Source organism: Biomphalaria glabrata, chromosome 3 (assembly GCF_947242115.1).
Source record: "Biomphalaria glabrata chromosome 3, xgBioGlab47.1, whole genome shotgun sequence".
NCBI lineage: Eukaryota > Metazoa > Mollusca > Gastropoda > Planorbidae > Biomphalaria > Biomphalaria glabrata.
This window is the reverse complement of record NC_074713.1, coordinates 7,456,159-7,475,117: the sequence shown is the minus strand read 5'-3', so window position 1 is coordinate 7,475,117 and position 18,959 is coordinate 7,456,159. Positions and strand designations below refer to the sequence as shown.

General features: G+C 41.4%; 1 protein-coding gene across 2 annotated transcripts; it reads right to left on the bottom strand.

Moving 5' to 3' along the window:
• Positions 1-1,738: 1,738 nt before the first annotated feature.
• Positions 1,739-17,790, bottom strand: LOC106055926 (collagen alpha-6(VI) chain-like). 2 transcript variants are annotated; one of them, XM_013212420.2, is made up of 6 exons: positions 17,650-17,790; positions 8,239-8,347; positions 7,097-7,709; positions 6,480-6,545; positions 4,872-5,468; positions 1,739-4,732 (listed from the first exon to the last, which is right to left on the bottom strand). In XM_013212420.2, the coding sequence occupies exons 1-6, from the start codon at positions 17,706-17,708 to the stop codon at positions 4,146-4,148; spliced, it is 2,031 nt and encodes a 676-aa protein (XP_013067874.2). In that variant the 5' UTR covers positions 17,709-17,790; the 3' UTR covers positions 1,739-4,145. The 2 variants fall into 2 exon arrangements, with proteins under 2 accessions (XP_013067874.2, XP_055879115.1); XM_056023140.1 differs by lacking the exon at positions 8,239-8,347 and having other exon boundaries at positions 17,650-17,783.
• Positions 17,791-18,959: the final 1,169 nt, after the last annotated feature.

The following is an 18,959-nucleotide window of genomic DNA, read 5'->3' as shown; positions in this document are numbered from 1 at the left end:
AGCTGACCATGTCAAAAGCTTTCGTCAGATCATGGAATTAGTATAGTTCCATTGTCAGATCAACAAATACAATGTAGAGCCACCTGTCTCTTGGACTTTTCCCTGGAGAGGAGAGGCTATCATATCTATTTTGTATATTGTATTGTTTTTAACTGCTAGACAAGCCATTCAGAAGGATTATTATGTGCTAATCTAGAGAAACAAGTTAATGCATTTTAACAAACATAATGTTAATATATATTAACAAACAGAATTTTACAAGCACACACTTCACACAGCTAAAGTATTTTAACATACACGAAGTTAAAGAATGCAACCCCCCCCCCCTCATGTTATTTTACTTTCGTAAAAGTTTTCCAGTGAATATTTTTTTGTTTCTCGACAGGGGGAAGTGCCATAACTAAACTCTTTTTGACAAGAGTTATTCAACCTTAATCTTTTACACACCTCGTCACACGTTGGACACACACTCTCCCACAGCGTGGTGTCTGTTCGAAAACAGAAAGTCCACTTACACGACATGTATTTTATGGTGTCTTGTTCAACTCCAGCAGCCGCTCCAAGGGTAGAGGCCCTCGTGGTGCTATAAATCATCCCAACACGTCACCACATCGTGGCCTTAGCCAAAAACGGTTTCTCCTTCATTGTATACCTCACACACACACTCCAGTGTCCGTGCTTATCTAAATAGTCAGGCATGCAATATACAAATGTACACTAACCCCATTTTATGAGATTACAAAAATGTCCCGCTGTAAATTACGCGACTTTGTCTTGGTCTATGACCTTGGGAAAGTATATAGGTAAGCAGACGACGCCAGCACTCTTTCAAAACGAATGAAAATGTAGAAACGGTTTTGCTTTTTTTTTTTTTTTTTACATTTGACTAATTTTAGTTTCTGTCGGTAGGTTCTGTCACCCACCCCTACACATTCTTGATGGTTTAATCTCACGTGACGCCACAGTTTCTGCATTATATTTAATCTAAGGTTGCAATACTGTAAGGAGTGAGTCACTCATGACTGGGCTGGTTGTGTGATATGTGCTCTTGGCTGGTCCCCGGTTCGAGCCCTTCCCGCCAACACCCCGCCAGCTCTCCTGAAGGAGTTTTGGGCTAGGATGCAACAATCTTCAGTTTTGAAGGAACATCCGAAATATGTAAGACAGACAACCGTCTGTTGAAAGTCTTTGAATGCTGAACATTTGTAATGTTTATATGTTTGTAGCGTTTATCATTTTACACATTTTTTTATAGGTTCACAGAGATTCCTATATTTTGTTAGGCTCATTTACATAATGAATCATATGTGTTAACTGTTTATAGGTCGTGATATTCTTATTAAATTAACCAAACATATCAGACTTCAGTAAAAGCATTTAGTTTCTACATCTATTGAATAACCAGCACCACAGTATGATTGTACATCTGCCATGGTCTTCTATTTTCATTTTTGTTAGCTTAATTGATAAATATTTGTTTCCTGGGTGGTAGAGATATTAAAACACATGGCTTCCAACTACCAGTCTCGAGTTTCAATCACAATGATGTTTTATATTCTAGTCACAGCAGTGAGACTTGTGACTATCGATTAATACTAGTAGTAGTAAGAACATCAAGTGACGAGTTAAAATAAAGCACGATAATCCAATATGCTCTTATAGTCTCACCTGATGAGACTAAAGTAAAAATAAAAAATACACAGAAAAGATGAAGGTTTAAAAAAAAAACTCCACTCAATCATCTTATATTAACAACTTTATTAAATTTTCAAGATATGTTCAACATTTACATTCATATAAAAATATCAACCCACCAGTGGGCGTCTCCAGTCGAGCTACGAAACAAAACAACGAGCAAAGTAAAAAAGTATTTGATATAATACTGAGTCAATAGATTGTAGACATTTTGCAATGTAATAGAGGCACTCATGTACAGCAGATACTCTCAATCCGACATTGTAAGTTTCCCGTCAGTATTTGGTTTTCCTTGAAATTATACATATCTATTTCTTTGTAAAGGTTAACTATGTCACATTCTACTGAGTGTATAGTGTGTGTATACGACTAAAAAAAAACGAATTTATTAAATAAATTAATTATAGATACATATCATTAGATAAAAAATAAATAAAAAAATATTTGAGAATATTTGAAAATTTTTCTAAAGAAGACAAAGAAAGAAAAATTAAAGGGAAATAATATTCTATTTACGAAGGTTTTTTTTTTTTCTTGTTCTTCTCTAAATCAAGAAAATAGACAATACTGTGGAATGGAACTAATGAAGCATTAATACATAAACGCTCATTTAAAGAACGTGAAACCATGATACCTTTTGGCAGCCTTTTGCATTGACCGGTTTGTTTGTTATAGGCCTATCATTATCATGTATAGATTAAATTCAGGGGCAAATCACTCTGCTCTACTTCTGCTGAGATTGCTGCTAACTTCGAATCCCTATAACTTTTTACAGAACATGTCATATAAGTTTACTAGAAACTAAAAAATGCATTGTTGTATAGATACTTTAAAATAAATTCTAATATTATAAAATACTATCATTTAGAAAACAAAAAACCAAGGGTTTGTGTATTCTTCATACATACAATCATACAGGTCACCATGATATGAAATTTTCCAAACTCAAACTCTCTTTCAACTATAAATGCGCGACAGGAATGGCACCATAAACAACAAATATACTGACAGGTACAAGCTTATATAATATTGATATGTTTTTTTTTCAATGTGTATCTTCCATTTAAGAAGATGTCGTATGTCTCACGTACCTATATATCACAGCAAAAAATCTGTTTTACTTCATAATCTCATATGGCCAGTGTACAGTATACGGGAGTACAAATACCGGTTCAGCTATTTACACGTTTATAGTACAGTATTATTTACATTTGTACATTTTTTTTTTTACAATGAACAAAAAAAAAAAAAAAAAGAATGATCAATAGTACATTTATAAATAAAGAAAACAATTAAACACACACAATAAACTCAGTCCATGTTCTCATGAATTAACTCCATGTGTAATTTTTCTTTAATCATCCATTCTACTTTTTCTATGGCACAAACACAATGAATAGATCGCTACACGTTTACAGTATAGGAAAAGTGTGCACATTTAAAAAGTTTACAATTTACAATAATAATAATAATATAAGACAATATTTACAATAATAATAATAATATAAGACAATAATACTTTGAGTATTGGAAATACATCTGAACTTACTTTTGTTCAAGTCTCGACAGTGTCAGAAACCCATTCGTATCAACAGACATCTCAATGGAGGAGGTTTAATATTTACCCACTGTCAAATTAGACTTATTCAAACAAGTTATTTGTTTCAGTCTCAAGGGACTTTCTCGAACTCCATCTTAAGAAATTTTTTAAAGCTCAAATGTTAAGTTAGAAGAAGGTTCCTACCTCGCAATGTCCACTGAACCAGTTTCAAAGTGACTCGTATTTTAAAAGATATGCACCATAGGTTAGCATGTTACAATAATATTCACAGGCATGCTTTGTAAGCTAAGCTAACAGCAGAATACTCAAATACTGGAGTAACAGAGTTGTAACTTTAACAAACAAATAGTACTCATAGTGTGATAAAATACCAGAACTCCCCCCCCCCCCCGGCCCTCCTTCAAAAGTTGCTAGTCAAATTTCATTGACAATGAGATGCAAAACAAAAAAAAAAAAAAGGGCTATAGAGATTGTACCTTGTGTCTTCGTTGTGTCTTGGCTGTGTCTGCGTCTGTTTCAGTTTTCCCGTGTCTGAGATAAGGTCAAGTTTTGTCATAATGCTGACCAAGAAAGCTTCGAGTGGTTGACCAACTTGGTGGAGAAGTTGCGACCATTGGTTTTATGTCTGTGTTGGTCTACTTTAGCAAAGACCACTGCTGTAGTCATAGACAGGCGACTAATATTGTAGTCATAGACAGGCGACTAGTCATAGACAGGCGACTAACATTGTATTCTTTGTAAGGCGATTAATATTGTAGCCATTGGCAGGAGACTAGTAAGACGTCGAATAATATTGTGGTCATTGACAGGTGACTATTATTCATTGACTAGCTTATCGATAAAATAACAAAGAGTTTATATCAAAACGGTCCTAAGCTTTGTCTAATGACTATAAGGCACACAAGAGCTCCATGATGTAGCCTGAGTAGTCTTGCTCTGGATCTATGTGGCTTAGGACTCTTCGCTTCCCTAGCAACGCCTGCCAACTATCCACATAGCTGGAGGGGACTGTCTTGTCGAGTAAAACGAAAACATCCACACCTTTCTTGTTCAAATCCTGAACCTCCTCGACCAGGTCGTCAAACTCTGGGGTGTGGTGGTGGTTCAGCAGAAGCACGAGCGCTTTTCTCGGATGGGCTGGGTTCTCAGACAGGACGTTCTCGAGTTCACTGGCAGACGACTCTGTCTGTAGGTTCACGTTTTTGACTTTCCATTGTTTGACAATCTTGTGCATAGTTGGCTTGATCTTCTTCTTGATCTGTTGCAGCTTCTTGATGATGTCTTCGCGAGGGGACATTGGGATATCAATGCTCTCCGCGCATTTCCCGGAAGTGACTCCGAATTGGATATTCCCGCCAACGTACTCTAGTCTCTCTGTCACAGTCTTTATTTGATCGAAAATTCGGTACTTGTCTTGAATGGTCATTGTGTTGGCATCAAAAGCAAATGTCATTTCAATGGCCCCACTTCCACAAACTGAAAAGAAAAATAAAGACAATCAAAATAAAACGTTTAAAAAAAATGAGCTGTATTTCAAGTCTAACTTTGGCAGTACTACAAGAAATAAATAGAGTTATATTTGATTTAAGTTTTAGATACAATCTATAAGACTGACCAGGTTGCTCTTTCTGATCATGTTGATAGCCACAAGCTTTGATTGCCAAAAGATCTCTAAGTCTGGACAAGGCCGAGAAATCGTCCATAGAAAAGACGAACTCTTCTCTTGGGGAGCTAGCGATGGTCTCCAGCTCGTCATATTTGGCACTCTTCCCAACGCCAATGGCGAAAACAATGACATCACTTTTCCTCAACAAGTTCGCTTGCTTCTGAGTCTCCTTTTCATTCCAAGAATGACCGTCTGTGATGACCACGGCGATCTTGATAGCGCCGTCCCGCTGGGCGGGGCCGAATCCAAACTTCCTCACGTCTCTCAGTGCCCTGGCAGTGTTGGTCCCGCCTAGGGTGTACTTGACCACGGAGGGTGTGATGGCGTTCAAGAGCTCCCTCTTATTGTCATACGAGTCCAGGTTGATGATCAGCTTTGGGGAGTCGCTGAAGGTCATGACGCCGACCCTGGTCAACTGCGGGCTGATGTCGAAGTTGGACACGACGTCCCTGACAAAGCCCACCATCCTCCTGCTGAAGTCTTGCTCCCAGATACTGCTGGATGAATCCAAGATGAAGAAAATATCGCCTGGCTTTCCTCCACATTCTGTTGGGAATTAATAATTGAAATATAGCAAATATACATACAGACACGGAGAGTCACTAAAACAAATATACATAGATACATGGAGAGTCACTAAAACATATATGGAAAAGCTCCAGACCTTTGTTAGCAGATGCCTACGCCTAATATTAGGAATGAGGTGGGAGAGAAATAGACAAAACCCCATAGTCCAAGATATCAAAAAGCGAAAATAAAGCTGGATAGGTCACACCCTGCGAAAACCGGCTAGCAATGTTGCAAAGCAGGCAATTGATTGGAAACCGCAAGGAAAGGGGAAAGTGGGCAGACCCAAGCAAACCTGGAAGAGGTCAGTCATCAGTGAAACTGAGTGTACTGGAATGACATGGGAGCAGATGAAGAAAGCTGCTCAGACAGAGTGAGTGGACAGGATTAAGTCAAGTATGCCAGCATATACATATAGTATTATTGTTATTATTTTTAGGAAATAGTGCCTCTTTCTTTTATCCGAATGAATTTGGATTTTGGGACTTTTTTTAAATGGGAAAAATGTAAGAACAATAGAACGGGTTACCTACGTGTATACTTTGGTTATTAAAACTGTCCTAAATGACAATTAGGCTAGATGTTTATAATTAATTACAACTTATATAATTATCTTTGAACTAACTGTATTGTTAATGAAAACCTTTTTTAAAAAAAAATTTCTAAGACTTTTAATAAAACTATTTTATATAAGGCAACATTGAGGCTTTTAGTATCAAGTTTTCTTTTTCAGCAAAGCAAAATTTTTAAAAGATTCTTGTAATTATTTGTATCATTTGTTCAAATGTATTATGTTAACATCAGTGCAATATAGAAGGGGTGTAAGTAAGAAGTCATTTCTTCAACATGGGCGACATTATGATTGCTTTTCTATAAAAGTGAAATTGGGAGGAGGGCTTACCATCTAAGAGGTTCTACTTCTTTCATATTTCGGCTTTTCTTATATGCTTTTTGACTACACCCTTGACGCTAAGCTGTTAATGGTCTTACCTTCTTTTGGTGATGCTTGTGTTGTAGTTGCTGTGGTTGGAGTGGTGGCGACAGTTGGTAGAAACACTGAACAAAACAAAACATTGAAGGTAATTGAAAGGCACATTAATGGATAAAACATTTTTAATCCTTTAGTAAAAACAAATATCGATGAATCATGTGCTAACCTATATCTCTCAATGTTTAGCACCTGCCATTGTCACCCAAGAGATTTGGAACGCGCTATGTTTTATTTGCAAGAGTATAATCATGTTATTTTATTTCCAATTGTATAATCATGTTATTTTTTTTTCCAAGAGTATAATCATGTTATTTTATTTCTAAGAGTATAATCATGTTATTTTATTTCTAAGAGTATAATCATGTTATTTTATTTCCATGAGTATAATCATGTTATTTTATTTCCAAGAGTATAATCATGTTATTTTATTTCTAAGAGTATAATCATGTTATTTTATTTCCAAGAGTATAATCATGTTATTTTATTTCCAAGAGTATAATCATGCTATTTTATTTCCAAGAGTATAATCATGCTATTTTATTTCCAAGAGTATAATCATGTTATTTTATTTCCAAGAATATAATCATGCTATTTTATTTTAAGAAATGATCCCTACCTTCACAAGTCTTCAAGGCCAGTTCAACTTTGATGCTGTCCAAGGCAGCGAAGTCATTGACCTTGAACTTGAATTGCGACGCCGGCTCGCTGGCAATTTGAGCCAGTTCCTTGTCATCCGCATCCCCCACGCCGATAGCGAAAATGGCGGCTCCCTTTTCTCTGGCCACAGCCGCCTCCTTTACCGTGCGGTGGTGGCTGGTCGACCGGCCGTCAGTTAGGACAATGATGACATGGGTTACACCCTCCCTGCCCCCGTTCTCGCTGTTAAACATGTTGTCGCTGACATATTTCAGGGCTCTGTCCGTATAGGTGTCGCCGTTGCGGTACATGATGTCGGCGATGGCGCTGCGCAGCTTGTCAGGGCTGTCGTGCGTCTTCAGGTCAAACTCGAGCCGGATGCTGGTGCTGTAGGTCACGGCGCCGACCCTGGTCTGGTTTTGGCCCATGCCGATGTCGAAGTGAGAGACCACGTTCTGGATGAAGGGCAGCAGGAGGAGTTTGAAATCATCTTCTCGGATGGAGGTGGAGGTGTCAATGACGAAAACAACGTCCGCGGGTTTACCACAAGGTTTGATCAGTGGGTTAGACGCAGCAAGGTGGGCAGCAAGCACCTGGAAGAATGAGAGATATATGTACTATATAAGTCACTGCGAAATTTACATTATATCTTTATTCTGTTTGCACAATTGTGTTTCATTAGAATGACTAACTTTTATGGACCTACTAGTAGGTTAGGTAATGTCCCGGTCTTAAGACACATAAAAAACCAGAAGGTTTTTTTTTTTAAATTAAAAATGAGGGGTTTTAAAGTTCGATAATTGAAATTGCGTCAAGAAATATAAATTCCTTCAAAAAAAAAAAGTTACAACATTAAGTTTCTTTTAAATTTATGTCTTGTGATTTTGTTAATTTAATGCGATAAATTTAGTCTTACTTCCCTTTATGAGAACTAATTGAAGAAAGGATTAAATTTTTAAAAATTTAAAATTGTAGCATTGAAAGTAAAAACACTTCTTAAATATCTCATGGATTTATATTTTTACTCAATGTTGAATGATAATTATTATAATGCTAAATATCTTGCTGATACTTAGCTAGAAAACACTTCCTGAGGAAGGCTGTTTAAGATTATATGCTTACCAACAGTGCGATCTGTATAATGCTGATGTATTTCATTTTAATAGAACTGAATTTGATAATAGCTGTATACAAATTTCCTTGTTTGAAATAGCACTTTAATACAGTAGTCCTGTTAGAAATAATATAGTTCTGTATTTCACGTTAGATAACTCAATACACTTTACTGACTGCAGAAACAACAAGTGTCCAGTGTTCTTGAGCAATATCGTTTCACCTGTAGATTGGAGTCTGACCTCTTGGATTCTCTCCCTTTTATACCCACTTCGCGTCAGAGAGGATGATACCGTTGTGACGTCACCAAGAATAAAATGCCGAGGAGGGAAACACGCCCTCATTTTTTCGTGTGCGTCTCTCTCTCTCTCTCTCTCTCTCTCTTTCATCCAGCGACGCGAGATTTCCAAAACGTGATTATGACGCGAACCAAAAAAAAAGCGGCCCCGTTTTTTCGCTATTCTTAACCCCAGGGCATGCCATATATGGGCACGAGACTTCCGGTAAGCGGCCGCCTCGCCGGGAAATTTCTTATTGTCAATATTACCACAAGTACTTGAGTGGGACTCGAGACTAACAAGACTGAGAGAAGTAAAATAGGTACTGTCATTTCGATATAGTGTTTAGATAGATCTATTGGGAGGGGCTATAGAGGGAATTGGCTACATCATTATCTTTTTTGAAGGATTGAAGTTTGCCCGGCAGCCAACGTCACAGGACGATACAGTGTTGACTTTTTGAAGAAATGCCATAATCATGAACCGCCCACGCTTTCTTTCTCTCAACAGCCTCCGTTGTTTGGGTCGCTCAACGAGATACCTCAGTCACTTCAACTTGCTAGTATCACATGCCAAGTGTCGTCGTCCCCCCCCCCCCTCCCCACACACACACTTGTCAACTACCTGAGATGAACTCCTATTGAAAAATCAGAGCAGGAAGGACTAGTCCTTCAGTAGTGCTCTGGCAAGAAACTTAGCCGTCCGGCGTAGTGCCTCATAGCTACCATACAAGTCGAGTGACTGCACAGGCAAGTCCCCCCTTAGCTCGCGGAGCTGGGGACACTCGTACAAGACATGCGACACTGTTTCGACGCTCTCTCCACAGTGACGGCATCGGGAGTCAAAGTTAGTGCGGAACCGGGCAAAGTATGCCCCAATAGTACAATGTTCCGTCCTGCACTGCGCAACTATTGACTGCTCTGACCTCCTCAGTCGCCACCATGGATCGTCGCGATCTGGGTGACGCATGCGCTGCCAGACACCACGTGCTATGTCGGATTCCTCCCAGGACTTTAACCACTTCTCATGAATGAGTGCTCGGATTTGTGCCGTTGCTTGTAAGTACGTGCTTGGTGCTTCGAGGTGTGTGGCTGCCATTGCACCCTCCCTTGCGAGGGCGTCTGCCGTTTCATTGCCCCTCACGCCGCAATGTGAAGGCGCCCACTGCATATAAACGACAGCTCCAATAGCTCGGCGGATGTTATCTGCGGCGCCGATTGCCTCTTCTATTACGGGCGACCCTCCCCCGCCGCCACCCATAACTAGGAGACTGGAGCGAGAGTCAGTGACCAACACCACCGTAGTGGCGCTAGTCTCGCGTTGGAGCATTCGGGCCCTAATGGCCTCGAACGCCCTAGTTATCCCTGTAAGTTCGGCATCCATGGAGCATGCAGCGTAGCCGCATGGACCAGAGAGCCTATCTGGTTCAGTCCGGTCGGGGTAGACAATAAGGGCCCCATACCCCGATCTATCGGGGTCCCTCATTACCGACCCATCGGTATAACAGAATATGGCATCTGATGGGTAGGATTTTATGGTTATGGATGCCAAATTTTGGAGAATGGCAGGTGTTAAGCGCCTCTTGGTGGCTCCCTCTTGCCCTAACAGGGACAGGTTTATTTGTGGGGCCGGCAATCTCCTCCACGGAGGGCACGTACTGATTCTTCTAATAGGAATTCTATCAGTGGAGAGTCCAGCTGTGTTTGTCAAATTGGCCGCTATATGTAGGAACGATCGCATTTTAATGCGGTTCCTCTCTCTCCACTGTCGCACTAAAATTGAGGTGGGTAGCCTAGAGTCGCCCCTTTTATAGCGCTCGTAGGCCGTAAGTACTGCCCTCTCCCTCCTAAGATATAAGGGTGCCACGTTTGTAAAGATTTCAGCAGCGTTTGTTGGGCTTGTCCTAAAGGTGCCACAAATGAATCGTAGAGCCTGTGCTTGTACCCGGTCGAGTGATTCGAGAGCAGTTTTACTAGCGTATACTTGAACTGTATAGCTGTATTCGATTTGTGATCTGACTGCCCCTAGATACAATGTGCGTAGCATGTCAGCTTTGGCACCCCACTTTGTGCTGGCCAGCTTTCTTAATAACGCTAACTTCTCCGAGGCTTTTCGTTCAACTTCCTGGACGTGCTGGAGCATTGACAGTTTTCTATCCAGGGTCACCCCTAGATATTTTGGCGTATTTTCACGCTGGAGTCGCAGCCCACCGAGTTGAAGCTCGAATGGGGCCTTAAGGATGTCGATTCCTAGGCTGAACATGGACCAGGTCGTTTTGGCAACGTTTATCTGAATCTGCCATTTGTCGCAATACGAGGAGATGGTATGGAGGTCTGCTTGAAGTGCCGCCTGAATTTGGTCGGCTTTCTTCCCGGTTGACCAGAGGACAATATCGTCAGCATATAGCAGTTTTTTGGACCGTAGTGAGCTGGGCAAATCATTAAGAAAGGCTATGAAAAGTGTACAGGACAGGGCGGAGCCCTGAGGCAGGCCATTAAGTTGTTGTTTTGGCTTGCTAAGGGAGTGCTGGTATTTTGTACGTGTGCTCCTCCCTGACAGAAAGGATTGTATCCAATTGTATATCTTGCCCCGCACACCCATAGCTCTTAGCTTAAGATAGAGGCCTTGCTTCCACACACGATCGTAGGCCTGTTTTAGGTCTATGAACACCGCGTATGTGCTCTCGGACCTCTGGAACCCGTCGGCCACCTCCTGTGCGAATGTCGTGACCTGATCGATCGGGCTCAAGCCTGCCCTAAAGCCGGCCTGTTCTGGCGCCAGGATACCGGCACTCTCAAAGCACCAAACTAGCCGCTCGTTAACCATTCGCTCAGCAACTTTGCCAAGGGTTGAGGTTAGTGAAATGGGTCTGTAGGACTCCACGTTAGTCGCGTCTTTTCCCTTCTTAAGGACTGGTACAATGACAGCACTCTTCCAGGCCCCGGGCAGTCTGGACTCTGCCCAGGTTCGATTCATAAACTCCAGGAGTTTATCCCTCGCAGTGCCCCCAAGGTGTTTTACCATCTCGGGGGTAACCTTGTCTGGCCCCGGAGCTTTTCGATTTTTGCACTTAGCTATCGCTCTGTCCAGCTCAGCACGACAGAAGGGCGCGTTGCACGTTGCTTGGCTTTCCGACTCATCTGGCTCCCTCTCGAGCCTCTTACGTTCTTTGTTGAGGGCTTTGGACATGGCAGACTTCTTTTCGGGCTTGCTGATTTTAGCAAAATGTCGATTCAACAAGCCGGCCATTTTGGTTACCGTCGAGACCGGCCCTCCGGGTGACAATAGAGGGGCAGCCGTTCGCGCTGTGTCTTTGGCCTCTAGGTTTCGCAGAAGACGCCAGGCTTTCGAGGTATCCCGAAGATCCATCCCGGCGCAGGCAGCGTTCCAATGGTCCGACCGGACGCGTCGGGCCAGTTCACTCGTGGCTCTGCAGAGCCGATTGTACTCCCGCCGGATTTCAGCGGTACCCTTCCGTTCAGCAAGCCTCCGGGCTCGCTTACGTCTCAGGACCAGCTTATTCAATTCCTGAGACCACACGCGTTTCTGCCTTACGCCAGGATAAGTCCGCGGGACAAACCTCTTGGCCGCACCCAACATAGCTGCTGTTATTTCGCCGTATATAATGTCAACGTCCCTATCCTCCACTGCAATATTCATAAGGGCAGTGTTGACTGCTGCCTCGTAGGCTGGCCAGTTCGCCTTGGTGTAACTCCATCTACGCGGGGCTTTTGGGGTTACACCACTGGCCTCTGAGAGGGCAATTGTGACTAGTATGGGTCTATGGTCACTTCCAATGTCATCTAGGACTTGAAACTGAGTATGTGATTCTAGATTAGCTGTAATTAGAGTAAGGTCTGGTCTAGATTGGCTGCCATTTCCGGTATGGTATAGAGTTGGGGGAGTATGTTTATTTTGCAGACAGAACAAATTAGAGTTATTTAGAAGTTCATGAATTTTATGTCCCGACGAGTCGGTTGAATCATAGCCCCACTGCTGAGACTTAGCATTAAAGTCTCCTGCGATGACGTTGTGAGTATTGATATTAGTACAGTCATATTCGAGACTAATTTCATGCTTAGGGGGGTTATACAGATTAGTTACCGTGAGTTTGCGCCCTAATTTATGTATCTCGAGGGTGATGGCGTCGGTACGCCCATGCACTCGTGGACCGGGGACTTGTGTAGCAACCAGATTGTTGCGTACATAAGTGATGAGCCCCCGGCAGTCTGTGCATTTGCACTTAAATGCAGTATAACCGGTGATACTGGCATTGCGTTTGCCAGTTAGTGTCTCTTGTAGTAAAGCCACGTCTATTGCCCTCTCGTGGAGGAGTTTTGAGAGCTCTAACACCTTTGGGATGACCCCGCAGATGTTAATTTGTAAGATCAGGAGGGACCTAGTGTTTATGGGCTTAGTCCCTGGAGTGGGTTGGATCCCACTAGTGTCAATTTGGGTTGTTTGGGGGCCGGAGGCTCCCGTCACTATTTCGCTTCCAGTCATATTTGCCTGCGGTGTATCTAGGTCCGCAGGAGGTTGTGGCAGACTTCCATCAACCTTATTCGAGTCGGACCTCCGAAGGAGGTACGAATGCAGTGTTCGTTGAGAAGAGGACTTAGGTGGAGGAATTTTACCTGACTTTTCACGACCTGACAAATTCCCCCTCATCGAGGTCGCGGGGCGACTAGTAGCTGACTTTTCGTGTCCAGGCCTGACGCCCACTACCCGGCGCACGGAGCCTGTTCGGGTCTGCTCGTGCCCGCTTTTTACTGTGTCTGTGTCAATCATGGTTGTATGGTTAAGGCCGTTGGCGGCCTTAGTTACTGCTCTAATGCAGCAGCGTGCATGGCCTATACTTATGTCGCCACTAAGGGCAAGGCAGAGACCTGCCCAAGCAATCACCGCCACAGATTGGCATATAAGTTTCCTGCAAGGCAGGAGTGGGGTGGCGCGCGTTTCTCGATATTCCCAGTGTCAGAGTCGCCATTGGTCGCGGCGGATTCCTCCACTAGCGCGCCAGGGAACGGGCTAGATAGAGCCTAGCTCGTGGACGCCAACCGGTCCGCCCGACGCAGCCCGCTAAGGCCGCGCCAGTCAGTCCAGTCTTTGCCCAAAGAGAGACCCGCGAATCAGCCGAGCCCCAGGAGAACCCGACCAACCCTCGAGTTGGTGTCCAGCGCTATCCGCTTTTCGGAGAACCCGTGGTCTCTTACTAACCGTTGCCCCGGGGCCCCACAGGGGGGGGGGGGCTGGACATAACCCCTTTGAGTTCCTTTTACACTTGCCGGCTGCTCATTCATCAGCGGCAAGCAACCAGTACCCTTGGCCACTCCAGGAGAGCGGAGTGTTCACGCGGCGACCACGATGAGGTGGTACTGGAACGCCGCGCTTGTCAACTACAGAGGTGGTCTGTCACTTTGAGACTTGGACTATTGAAGAGAAACAAAAGAAACAAAAAAAAAAAATGGATGCAATAGAATTCATAACAATGTCTTGTCAGGACAATATGATATACTATCATATTCTTTGTGCTAGGGTAATATAGATTCATTCTGGGTTTAAAAAACAACAACATCTAGTGTTTAAATCAAGGTCCAAACAGAGCTGTTTTTCCTTTTACACACTTATTTGTCTTCTTTGCTATGTCAGGCGGCCTAGCAGAGGCGTAGATAAGGTGGGGGGGAGGGAGGGGGGACATTTAAAATCCCTCCGGGCATCAACTTGAGGGCGGCCCCCAAATGAGTGTTTTTTTACATTAAATATCACGCAAAATACGGGGGCCCCGAAAGAGGTCAATCCCTCCCCCCCGGGTCCCCAAACGATGGAAAATTCCTAGCCTCGCTACTGCGGCCTAGTCCGTGACTTCCGTGAAGGCGCCGCCTAGTCCAACTTACAGCTAAACACTTGTATTGACTACAATTTATTCCCCTCCTCCTTTTTTCAGTGCTCCAATATAAATTTGAATGTGTGTCTTTAATTCCGTGCTGCTGTTGTTGTTGTTTATTTGTTACTGAACAACGGCTATTTATTGGAAGTACAGAATTGCTTTGACCTACCTTATGACACTTATGTTATTCCATTATACAATCTCATTGAGTTTGAATACTTTTGAGGTAAGGCCTCGGTACATCTCTACATAGTTCTGTTTCTACTTTGTACTAATTGCTTCTATATAGCGCAGCTTATCGAAAGCCCAAAGCGCTCAGGTCCAATCTCTTATGTGGACTGATGAAGAGGGGGTATCTGGAATAAGGTGCTCAGCAAACACAACTCTGCTCGAGTCGGGGGATTCGAATCCTCCGTAATAGCTAGCCAAGCGGTTTTCGACACTCAGCCACTCATTCCACCTAAGAATGTTCTTATCGTCTGCTAGGTATAGTTAATCTAATTCACTAAGTACCATTAAAAGTTCTAGCTACGATTTCCGGCAAACTCATTTTATCTGCGCAGCAGTGTCAAATACTGCTTTCTTCCTTAATATTGGGAATCAAAGATAATGCCTTATTATTATTATTAATAATATTAATATTCTTACATAGTTTTTTATAGCCCCCTCCCCCCCCCCTCCACATATAAGACCAGATCCTCTTTTATGAATGTTGGGATCAATGTCTTCCGTGGGGCCGGCTCTAATTGATGTTGAGGATTTCTGTCAAAATTGTTGTTATCTACGGAGCTATCTTTCTTTATGTCTCTTAAAGTAAAAAAAAAGTCCCCTGTAGACAAGATATGACAAGTGTTTTTTAAGTCGAAACGGATTAGGTTTAGATAAGGCTGTTGTTGTGGGCTTTTTTTTTTATATTGCGATGATTGAACAGAAGGGAGATAAAATAGGGGAAGTCCCCAAGAGAACAAACTGGAGACTTAATGTGAACGGCTCTTTCATTTTATTTAATTATACTTTCAAAGTACTTGGTCTGTGTTTGGAACTAGTGTCTCTTATGATTGAACTCCTAATTAGTTCATTAGCTCTTAGGGCTTAGGGTATACGTAACTTGTTGTGTACGATAAATTTAAATGTAGACATGCGCACTAGAGGCCTTAAACAGTGACGTAAGACACACTATTGTGACGTACAGGGCGGAACTCACAAAGGTCACGGTCTGGCCCTGACTTCTGTTACGTAAACATTGATATAGTCACGTGACTGCTTGCTATCCCTAATGGTATGACAATGATGAACTTCAACAATCACTTGCAAATAAACTGCATTCAAAGCGCTTACAATTCTATTTGGACATTGTAATATTTTTGAAACAATTATATAAGATTCAGTAGTCAGTACCATAAACCAAATGAACGTATAGAAAGGAGTGATGAACGCAACAAGAAAAGAATAGTTAAATCATGGGGTTAAGTAACCAAAATGTTTAATTCTAGTCTGGTCGTACAGTCCTTGACTTTTTATACCTGCAAGTTTTCTGGGATGGGAGGCACTACATGTACTCTGGGATGGGAGGCACTACATGTACTCTGGGATGGGAGGCACTACATGTACTCTGGGATGGGAGGCACTACATGTACTCTGGGATGGCTGGCACTACAAGTACTCTGGGATGGGTGGCAGTACATTACTCTGGGATGGGAGGCACTACATGTACTCTGGGATGAGAGGCACTACATGTACTCTGGGATGGGAGGCACTACATGTACTCTGGGATGGGAGGCACTACATGTACTCTGGGATGGGAGGCACTACATGTACTCTGGGATGGGAGGCACTACATGTACTCTGGGATGGGAGGCACTACATGTACTCTGCTCAGGGCCGGAGTTAAGTCTGTGGAGGCCCCGGGCAGAATGTTTGTGTAATCCACTACTCTTTTTTCGAAAGCTTTAATAAAAATCCACTTACTAAAAATACTACTATCTTAAAACCATTCCATATTATAAGAGTGAGAGTGAGAGAGAAAAAAAAAACGAGAGAGAGCTAAAGAGGGAGAGAGAAAGGGAGAGAGAGAGAGTAATGAGAGAGCTAAAGAGAGAGAGAGAGAGAAAGAGAGAGCATAACACAAGAAAAATATAGAGGGAGAGAAAGAGAGAGAGAGAGAAAAAGCGAGAGAGCTATAGAGAGAGAGGGAGAAAGACGGAAGGACAGAGAAAGACAGAGAACGAGCGAAAACGAAAAAGAGAGAGAGAAAAAGAGAGAGAAACAAAGTAGCCTACGTGTAAAATTAGATTTAATTTTCCTTCGTTTAAAAAAATAATATCGTTTAATATGCATATTTTAGTAATTTTTTTTTTACATTTTCTAGAGTTTATGCAATGAATTTAATCCAGAGTAGATTACGGGCACAATATAAGCGGACATTTTTTTTAACCGCAATGATGTTGCCAACTCTAATATTTTAAGTATTGTCGATAAAAATGGAAATAAAATATTTAAAAAATTATAGCTGCTGATCCGTCGAAATATAAATTGGTCTCGATTGTGGAGGCCCCTTTCTTGTGGTTTCCCCTGGGCATCAGCCTCGCCTGCCCTCCCATAAATCCGGCCCTGACTCTGCTGATCAGCTTATGTACTCTGCCATCCCTTAATGTAAGTCTCGTGCATTTAATGCGGTTATCTTCCCATTTTACATTTAAGAATTCCAAACTAGGACAATGCGAGCATACAAACAAGGCGTTTATTCAGAGATAAAAATATAAAAGGGAGCAAGGGAGAAAACTCAAAATTCCATGGGTCCAAATGGGAAGCGTTGATAATTGCATGGACCATGGTGATGGAGTGTAATTAGAATCATCACAAAAAGAAAGAGACCTGTGTAAAAAAACAAAAACAAAACAAAAAAACACAATGACAAAAAGAATTTCCAACATGCCATCTTAATTATTTCACTGTCTATTCCTGGTCTGAAATAAGTGTAGGCGTTGGACAGGTCATTGCGCCCCGAATAAAGCTATCTACATAGGCCGTGTTTTTGACTATGGCCAAGCACGGCTATAGGACCCCCCCCTGAGATCTTCGTGGGGGAGGGGGCGGGGGAAGACTGGCCTGAAAGAATGCCTTTCATTATAGTTCGCTATATAGGTTTCAATAATTGTATTCTGTGTGTACGTAAAGATGCGCATAAACAATAATTTTGGGAATATGGGGGGGGGGGGGGAAGGTACGTACCTGTCCTCACTGGCTGTTACTTACCTTGCACAATAAATGTATCTGTAGGAAGGTGTCAGTTGTGAAACACATTTTTGTTTCATTTATAATCTATATTATTATTGTCTGTCATTTTTGAGTTGACAATAAATCTAGCAAAATAAAAAGAAAATACTTTAGAAAAGCTTTTACAAAGGAAATAACTGCACATTTACAGCCGTATAAATAAATATATATACAACAAATCAATACTTTAAGATTTATTTCCCTTTTACATCAAACAAAATTAATTAATTACTGCTAAGTAATTAAATAATTTTTTTTTACATTTTTTTTCATTGATTCATGTTTTGTTAGGGACAATGAATAATTGTTCCAGAATGGGGAGTGGAAGAAATAACGTGTACAAAATTTGATCCAGACAAGCGGAGTGAGTTGATATAAGATTTGTAAAATAATGACATTGTCTCAGAAAAATTTGACCAGCGCTGACTGAACAATAAAAAAAAATGTGTCGGAAACGAAACAGTTCATTAATGATACAGACGTATATAAAAAGTCTATGTATCAGTCCATACTTCTGGGGACATGTTGCACTACACAAAGTTACTTCCCTTGTATATAAAAAAAACGTTCCAAAAATAATTATATTTATTCTTTATATTTTTCTTTCCTTTAAGTTGTCTCGCTCTTATTTATATTACCTTTTATCTTTTCCTGACAATTGGCAATTACAAATGTTACACTGTCAACATTTAGACCCTGTAACCGGAACACTCGTACATAGTTGACACACTTAGGACTATTTATTAAATTACAAACGTTTCGTCTTTAGTAAATCACAATGGATTTTCAAACCATTTTTAGAGGCCCCCGAAAGGAGAATAAAAGCTATTAGTTTTGTGTGGTCTGTCTGTCCGTCCGTCCGTCCCGTTTAGATCTCGTAAACTAAAAAAGATATTGAAAATCCGACATTTGATATTTTAGACCTTTCAAAGCTCTGACGCAACGACTACTTTTTTTCTTTTCTGAGAGCGAAAAATGTAATTTTTAAAATCAACTATGCAAGCAGTTTCTTCATAAAAATACACCATTTTTGCAACTATTCACTATTAATAGTAACAAACATAGGAGGCTATTTAGTAAGAGAGATAACTATTTACCTTTTTTTTTTTTTTACACATTTATGCAAACGGTTTTAGATTTTTTGTCAAAATTACAATTGTATTGCTACTACATTTACAAAAAATGTTAACTTTAATTTTTAACGAGAAAAATCTATTTAATAAACATAAAAGTGAAACATAATTTAAAACAACAATTACTAAGCAGTTTTCCATATTATCGTGTGAACA

Coding starts and splice junctions, on each gene's coding strand:
- LOC106055926 (XM_013212420.2), bottom strand. CDS start 17,708: ATGAAACAAAAATGTGTTTCACAACTGACACCTTCCTACAGATACATT. Junction 6,546..7,096: donor GGCCTTGAAGACTTGTGAAG/GTAGGGATCATT, acceptor TGTTTTGTTCAG/TGTTTCTACCAACTGTCGCC. Junction 4,733..4,871: donor TGATCAGAAAGAGCAACCTG/GTCAGTCTTATA, acceptor TTTTCTTTTCAG/TTTGTGGAAGTGGGGCCATT.